The following is a 9089-nucleotide window of genomic DNA, read 5'->3' on the forward strand; positions in this document are numbered from 1 at the left end:
ATTCAATTTATTGACAGTATATAAAATCTATATGCTGACGGTGCATAAATATAAACCCAAAATGATTATTAGTATAAATGTTTATAAGAGCAACGGCATTAATTACTGTCGGTATTTCAAAGTTTGGGTTGTTAATAAATACAAGGAATTAAAGAATTAAGAAAGCTCAACCAATAAAGGAAGGTTTTTCTTTGGTTATAAATATCGATCAACAAATCTTTCTTTCTATGTGTTTTTCAACATCTGTTCTTTACTATCTCAAATTCATTATTCACTTATGGAGAAGGAGAGAGAAAGAATTCAACACTTTAGCCATCTACATCCATTGGTGTTCAATGAAGAGCTGAGTGTTATAAGTAAAGAAGCATTCTGCTCGGGATGTTTGGAGCAATTGTTTGGCCCAAGTCTTAGTTGTGGAGAATGCCAGTTTCACCTTCATAAAAAATGTGCCCAAGCACCCACACAAATTACTCACTCCCCTTTTCATCGTGAGCATTCTACTCTTACTCTTGAGGCACATGGACTACCTTATTATTTATGCAAGGAAAGTCGTGACATGTTTTATTATTGTTGCTCTTATTGCTTTGCTTCCCTTGACATCAAATGTGCTTTTCTATTGCATAACTTTGATGAAAATTTTCGTGAGCTCAAATATGTTGACCATGAACATCCATTAACGTTTATTGAAAATCCCAATGATGAACTCAAAAAAGCCAATTGTTATTGGTGTCAAAAACCACTGGCAGACTCCATTTATCTTTGTCTTAATTGTAGATTTTACCTCCATAAGAAATGTACTCAGTTTCCCACTCAAATTTATCACTTTTGCCATCAGAAGCACCCTGTTTATATTCAAGATGGTTTCTTTACTTGTCAGATATGCCGAAATACTCATTGGAGTTTGTTTTATCGTTGTCTTCCTTGTGAGTTTGATGTTGATATTGAATGTGTTCGATCAACAGCAAGGTACACTTCTATTGAAGATAAAAGTCAACATGAGCACCAATTCACTACATTAGTAAGAGAAGGCTCATTTGTGTGTGATGCATGCTGTGTGGAGGGAAATTATGTTTCCTATATTTGTTCTTCATGCCACATTATAATCCATGCAAAATGCATTTCATTGCCACGCATCATCAAAATCACACGCCATCATCATTATATGATTCACAAGTATTTCTTTCAAAGAAAGGAATATGAAAAACATGATTGTGGAGTTTGTTTTAGTGAAGTGAAAGCAGAGCATGGGAGTTACAATTGTTTGAAGCAAGATTGCGATTTTGCTGCCCATGTGAATTGCGCAATGCAGATGTATGAAGAAATTGATCAAGTAAATGATCAAGATGAGGAGTTTATTGAAAATTTAGCTACAAATTCTTCCATCACTTGTGTTTTTGAAAGGAACGAAGATGGAGAAGTAATGAAGGTGAAACATTTCAATCATGAACATGACTTAACATTAAGCAAAAAGATCAAGGTAGATGATATCAAACGCTGTGATGGGTGCATGTTATCCATATCAACTTCGTTTTACTATTGTTCTCTGTGTGAATTCCTTCTCCACAAAGCTTGTGCTGAATTACCAAGAAAAATGCTTCTTTAGTTTCATCAATCTCTCACCAACCTCATCAGTTCACCGGACATTTTCCAATGTTACCAATGTAAGCGCCTCTGCAGTGGCTTCGTTTACAAGAGTGAGGAAAGGCCTGACACCAATTTCTGCCTAAGGTGTGCTAAAGTCTTTCATACCCCCAGGTGCGAAGGACACAAACAGTCTCTATTTTTTTACTTTAAATTCCGGGAGAATTGCAATGCTTGTGGTCGTTGGTGTAGATATGGTGCATTCAAATGTAAAGATTGCACTTTTGCTTTGGATTTTGCGTGCATTACACTGCCACAAGTAACTTGGCATAAGTGTGATGAACACATCTTAAAACTTAAGTTTCATGACGAGAATGATGATCCAGAACAATACTACTGTGATATATGTGAAGGAAAAAGGGACCCAAATCATTGGTTTTATCATTGTGCAATTTGTGATAATTCTACTCATCCAAGTTGTGCTCTTGGAAGATATCCATTTTTTAAGATCAAGATTGGGACCACCTTCCCCTATACGTATCACCCACACTATCGTTCTCTCATTTTTGTCGAAACGATTGCTGACACATGCTCTATCCGTGGAAGGCCCTGCAAAGATGTAGCTCTTCAATGTCCTGATTCTACATGCAACTATGTCATCCACTTGGATCATTGTTATTATATTTTTGAATCAGTAGCTTAATTTCTTATAAATAGGGGTGCAGTTGAAATGAGTGATTATTTTTTATTGTATAATGTTGTTATAAACCGTTGTTATATGAATTTCTATTTAGTACTAAAATCGAGTTGCTTTGATTGGGTTTGTAATATTTATCCTCATATTGTAATCTAATGTTTGTTTATGATGATTGGGCTTGTCTAGTATTGTTTCTATTAAGAATTCTGGAATTTTGCATCATTGTTTTCAATTTGTTGGCGATAATGTTCCAATTATACCCAGTTTAAGTGGTTGGGTTTATCAGAAAATGGTACCTTTGTATTGTTAAAACTTGAAAGTGAAGGCAAGAGAGTTGGGAAAGTGATTGTGGGCAAAAGTTATCAAGTGAAAGATTTGGGCTTAGGCCCTTTTAAATATCAGGCTTCTTGGTTCGGTAAAATTTTTGGAACTCTTTCTATCCCAAGTAAACTGTTTTATTTTCAAATTTTTTAACTTTGATCGTTATTATTTTAAATATTTTATTCAATTAAATTTATAAAACATATATTTAAAAATTATTTGATTCAAAATGTTTACAATATATTTTTCATATTTTGTAGTAATAAATATAAAATAATATAAGGTCAAAATTTTAAAATTTGACAAAAAAATATCAAAATGTAACAATTTAATTGGGATTAGAGGTGATAATGTTTTAAATTAGATCAAATTGGGTTTAATTTTTTTATAATATATATTTGTTATGAATTTTTAAATTTTGATCTTAATTCGAACAAGTTTTTTTTTCTTGAAACCGATTCAATTGGAATCGAATTCTATCGGTTTGGTTCGGTTTATTAGTTTGTGAAATTTATTTTTTATTTTAATATATTTAAATATATTTATATATAAAATAATTATTTTATTTTATAAAAATTTAAAATATATAAAAGGTAATAAAAATATAATTCAATTTGATTCGAGTTTTTTCAATTTTTCACTTCTTATTCTGAAATCTGATCCAAACCAATCACAACCAAATAAAAATACGATTTTAACCAAATTAAACCTTACAATTTTGAATCAGTTTTTGATTTTTTTTCTCACTCCTAATTGGTAAAGAAGGAGCATTAAAGTCCGAACCCAATTTTCAATTAAATTGGGTTGAATTTTTAAGCCTTCTTCTGTTTTCTTCTTTTTAACGTTTAAATCATCTACCTTAATTAATAAAAAGGTTAAACAAATATAGATAAACTGCAAATTTATCAATTCTACCTATGTGGTTGTCTTAAATCTATCGTTAATCTTTCAATTAGTACAATTTTACCACTATCTATACTTCTGATTTTGAGGTTCGGTCAAAATCTTTTATTGAAAATTTTCTTGGCATTTTGAGTTTGTGATAAAATAAAGTCATTTTTTTCTCTTCAAGTTACTCTCAAATGAATTTCTCTCTCTCTCTTCACATGAAGCTAAACTCAAAATTTAATTTATTTCCTGTTATTTACAGGTATTCTCAATGCTTGTGCGCGTAAAGGAGGGTCACAGGTAAAAAAACAAAACTCAAAGGAATCATGCTCACTTCATTATTATATTTTTAAGTTGAAAAGCCTTCATTATCTCCATCTAGATTATTATATATATATATATATATATATATTGTTAAATACATGGTTAATGTAGTTAGGGCTTATCAAGAAAAATCCATGCATGATTAGCGTAACACTTTTCTTTTAATTACTAGAGAAAAGTATAGCTCAAACATAGAATCTCCATTGCCCCCTATGCCTCTTGTAACTTGTTCCCAACTAGGCAAACCTGAGCTGATCTAATGGCCAGAATTAATTGGATTCAACCGGCCTGCTCTATAGTTATGGACAACATCCACAAATGAAAAACGAAAATGAAAGAAACTAACCCAATCATAAGGTTTCTAGCTAGTAAAAGTCATCATCTGCTTTTACTAACCCTGATTTGACTAGTTCAATTAGGCCAAAAAAAATTGAAAGGATTTTCGACATGATCCTATATGTATATAAGGCTCTTGTAAGTGACAAATTAATGACAGTTAGGTAACAAATTACTGTACATTTTAATTTTTCCAGATATATAGCAATAGCATGCATGCATGCATTTTGACCTATATTTATATATATTGAGATTTGAAATGAATGTTTGTTCGGTATACTATAAGTTGAAAAACAAATGATCGTTAGGTAATATTTAAGACATGGTTTTTTGAAGACCTTGAACTGGTTTTTTAGGGTTTAGGGAACTTTGACTGCATGAGAAAATAGTGAAAGTGGGTGAATTCTGGGCCTTGAGTTGGAACGGGGACAAAGAGAGAGAGGCTGGGGATGAAAGGACAAAGGGGCGATTTGTTAGCCTGAAAATACGGGTCAAACAAGATTAATGGATGGTTCCGTTTTCCTTAAAATCTAAGCAAATTTACCACTTGTATGATTTTTTCATGATTAGAGATGACAACAGGTTGAATCAAATCGAAATTAGTTTTTGTTCGTCCCTAATTCAATCTAGTTTTATATAATAAATATTTGAATTTGATCCGACTTGATATTAAAACATTATTTTTCTATTTGACTTGTATATGTATAAAATTATAATTGATCCAATTCAATCTAAAATTAATAAAATATTATTTTTAAAATATAATAAAAAATTAAATAAATATATAAATATAAAATTAAATAAATAATAAAAATATTGTATATATATATATATAAATTAGGTCGGGTTAAGATGAGTTTGCCTAAAACTTGATCTCAACTTTAAAAAAAACAAAAAAAAGTTCAACCCGACCCTACTTGAAACTAGATTTTCAAATAAAAAAAAAAACCAATTGAATCATAATCCGACGGATTCAGAGTGGATTGCCAACCATACTAATGATCTTTAAAATATACTATTTTCCCCTCTCTTTTTCACCACCCACTTTGACAAATAAAGTTACAACTCATTAAATTTTCAATCTAAAATTAATTGGTTTATTACGTACGGTTTTTTATTATATATATATGATCAAAAATTTATTTAAAAGGGAATACGATGTCACAATAAATTAAATTCAAAAGTAAAATGAATGAGACAAATATTGAGGTTAAAAAGAATGATCGAGTAAAGTTCTTGAATTGTAACGCTTTCTATTTGTGAAAATGTAGGTGGGCTGTCTTTCTATATATAAGCATGTGATCAATCCTTATGAATCCATGTTTCGCTATCTACAAAAAGTTTTATAATCTTGAGGTTGGCCAATCTTTTTCTGTGAATATCAGTGATAGCTTAGTGTAAATTTTTGAAGAGTAAGCTTTTGCAAGCTGGATAAAAGTGATTAATTTCATTTTGTATTTTGAGATTCTCTTTGTCTCATTGTTGGGCAATAAATGACCCTAAGAACTTTGATTGAATCTAAATTTAATTACGTACTAAAATAATGAAGACGAGTTAATATAGAATCAAAATTTAGCATAATTGATTTATGAAATCATTTTTAAAATGTGATATTTAATATATTTATAGTTTAAATCTCAACATTTGAATTTCTTCCTTTTTTTTCCCAAAATTAAGGCTTTTTTATAATAAATATATATAGCTATTATAACTTTAGCTACATTGCATCTAATTTCCCATATTTTGCTTCATTGCATGTAATTCCCCATAACAAGAAGATAATAAGAAAGATAGGGAGAGTCATGAGGTCTTCACTCCTTTGAATGTTATTAACAAAAATAACTTTCACCTAAGTATCAATTATTTTTTGTTAATCCATGTACTCTATCATTTCTCCATCAATTAAAAAGCTTGTTTTGCCAAAAAAAAAAAACAAAATATCAATTTATTAATCTTTTTAAACATGATAATGCGTTTTTCTAAACCTAGCTATAAACATTATATAAATAAATAAATATAAATATAAATATATATATATGTGTGTGTGTAAAAAGTTTATTTGGTTTGAGCTTTGAACTGCACAAAAGAAAATAATTCTCTCGTATCTCGTATATAACCACCTTTAACATTCTTGAAATTCCAATTTCTAGCTTCTTCTTAACCTTTACTCCTAGTCAACAAAAGCTGTCATGATTAAATTATTTAGGGAAATTTATATTATTATTTATTCATATGTGCATGTGTTTATGCTTTTAGGTAGCTTTTAATTCAACATTTCAAAATGAGGCTGCACTCATTGTCACCAGGTCTGCAATATAAGGTCACTTGGCCATCTTGAAACAACAAATTGCGGGTAGTACACGGCAATTCTTATCATAATTAAAATTTCATTTTCGGAACTAGATCCCTGCATAGTGGAGATGGCTTCTTGATATTGACAAGAAACTAACATGCTTGGGCTTATGAAAAGCTCATTTTCTATATCGTCATCGATATATATCTTCGACTTCATAACCTAACCTTTGATAGCTTGTTTTAGTTGTAATATTGTCAACTAAAACATACATGAATTATATATATATATATATATATCATGAATAATTAAATTTTGTAAAAAAAAAGGAGTGACATAATCAAGTCTTTTCGTTATACATGAAAACTTATGGGTTTAAGAGATGATTTGAGAGTTTAATTCGGATTCATATAATTATTTTTAAAAAATAATATTTAATTTATTTTATCATCAAGTTGGGATTTTTTTATAAAATTAAAATCTACGCAAAAGATAAGAATTTTCTCTTGAGATAATAAATTATATTCTTCATTTTGAAAGCATATATGGAAATTGTACTTATATTTGGCAAGGTGAGGTTCAAAATTCAGGTATTAAAAAATTAGGTGGTGATATTAAAAAAACGGTTTTCAATTGTAGTTTATAAATGTAATTAGGTTTTGGTCTCTCTTGAGGAAGGGCAAAGACCACAAGTGGCAAACCCAAGTTGAATAGTATGATTTTCCAAAAGTCTAACACATTTAAGGAGTCGCACGTGAGCAAGCAGTGATAGAGCTGGCATTTTTATACTACGAATAACAAAGATCATCTCTTCAATTTCTCTCTCTCTCTCTCTCTCTCTCTCTCTCTCTCTCTCCCTCTCCTTATCTTCCATTGAAGCTCTCTCTCAAGTACTGGTATTCCTTTTTTGTCAGCAAATTACAATTCCAGGAATCCTCGTGCGTACAGAAACTTTAACAAGGGAGTTCCAAAATTTTTATTCATCAGACCAACAAAATTGTTAGCTTCTTTGTTTCTATTATCAACTTAATATTATTATTATTATTGCATCCTTTTTGTCTAGTCCATTTTAATAATAAACAGTGGACCACACCTTTCCCCTGCATATCTTGCCTTTTAAGTACTCCTTTCCCCCATAATTCTCTCTTTTTCTTTTTCTTTTTCTTTTGCTTCATTTCCTCCCTCCCTTCATCTCTCTCTTTCTCTCAGACTGAGAAAATTGTTCTCCATACTTGGGAGCATGCCTGAATGTCCAGAGAAAGGTAAGAAGTAGAAATCTTAGCTCTATAATATTGTTAGAGATTAGACCGTATTTTCCTTGTATATATATATATATATATAGATATATTCAATCAAATTAGTTTATTGGTATATATATACAGTAATTACCGATTTTTTTTTTAATTCCTTTTTATTTCTTTGTGTTATATATTTAGGGAGAGATTTGAGGAGATAGGCAAGAAGATCAAGAGAGAAGCAGATGTTTCATCTCATCATCAGATGGGAAGAAGACACATGTTGGGTCCTCCTGGAACCCTAAATACTATTACACCATGTGCAGCCTGCAAACTCTTGAGGCGTAGGTGCGCTCAGGAATGCCCTTTTTCTCCATATTTCTCCCCCCATGAACCCCAAAAGTTTGCTTCTGTTCACAAAGTCTTTGGTGCTAGCAATGTCTCAAAGATGCTTATGGTAATTAAAACCCTAATTCCTATGAATATTATTAGATGTCTTGAACATCAACTTCAGTTAGTTTTTTATTATTTCTTTATAATACAATCATGGGTGTTCTAATGATGCCTTTCACGCTGTATGTAACTCAGGAGGTACCAGAGAGCCAAAGAGCTGACGCGGCTAATAGTCTTGTTTATGAGGCTAATGTGAGGCTAAGAGATCCTGTTTACGGGTGCATGGGTGCAATTTCAGCTTTGCAGCAACAAGTTCAATCTTTACAAGCTGAACTAAATGCAGTAAGGGCTGAGATACTTAAATACAAGTGTAGGGAAGCTAACCTTGTACCCTCTTCCCATGTAGCCTTGCTCTCTTCCGGGATTGTTTCAGTTGCTGCACCACCACCATCAACCCCAACACAGCCACCGCCTCCGCCACCACCTCTTCCTCTTCCTCATACTTCCACTTCTTCCATGTATACCCAACCTACCAGTGCTGCAGACTATAGCACGATTTCAAATGATCACAACGTTTCCTACTTTTGATAAAAGTATTACCTAGACTGAAATTAAAATATCCCATTTATTTTTCTATATTATGAAGCAACATGGAATAAAAAGAGGAAGATATGAGTATTTTTGTTTCTTTGCTTTGTTTTATTTAGTCACTCAATTAATTACTGTCTAGCTTGCCTTGCTCCACAATTGAAGTCCATATATGCCTTTACCTATAATTGTTGGTTTGGTTAGGTTGATGTGTTTCTTTCTTCTACATTGTTTTCTTATCATTTATTAAATTTCTTGGTTTCCACTTCTCTTTATTGCTTTCCTTAATGAATAATACGGCCACCACCATACAGGGAATGGATCTATAGCCACAAGAATTAATTGCTTTTTTCCATAGTGGCATCATGTGAAGTACATCCATAACACCAACTTCTCATGTATTAAGCTTCTCTTTTTTTTTTTTTGTTAGGAG

The 9089-nt window shown here is 31.3% G+C and overlaps 2 protein-coding genes across 2 annotated transcripts; both read left to right on the top strand.

The window, feature by feature from the left end:
* Nucleotides 1-235: 235 nt before the first annotated feature.
* LOC149515862 (uncharacterized) lies at nucleotides 236-2409 on the top strand. Its single transcript, XM_089741803.1, has 2 exons — nucleotides 236-1593; nucleotides 1624-2409. The coding sequence occupies exons 1-2, from the start codon at nucleotides 278-280 to the stop codon at nucleotides 2282-2284; spliced, it is 1977 nt and encodes a 658-aa protein (XP_089597929.1). The 5' UTR covers nucleotides 236-277; the 3' UTR covers nucleotides 2285-2409.
* A 4923-nt stretch (nucleotides 2410-7332) lies between these two features.
* On the top strand, nucleotides 7333-8755 carry LOC111296199 (LOB domain-containing protein 15-like). The gene is made up of 3 exons (XM_022890358.2): nucleotides 7333-7702; nucleotides 7877-8132; nucleotides 8264-8755. Exons 1-3 carry the CDS (start codon nucleotides 7689-7691, stop codon nucleotides 8654-8656), a joined length of 663 nt encoding a protein of 220 aa, XP_022746093.1. The 5' UTR covers nucleotides 7333-7688; the 3' UTR covers nucleotides 8657-8755.
* The last annotated feature ends 334 nt before the right edge of the window (nucleotides 8756-9089 follow it).

The sequence above is a fragment of the Durio zibethinus genome, chromosome 12 (genome assembly GCF_047325235.1).
Source record: "Durio zibethinus cultivar Kanyao isolate XHJ-2024 chromosome 12, ASM4732523v1, whole genome shotgun sequence".
Classification (NCBI taxonomy): Eukaryota; Viridiplantae; Streptophyta; class Magnoliopsida; order Malvales; family Malvaceae; genus Durio; species Durio zibethinus.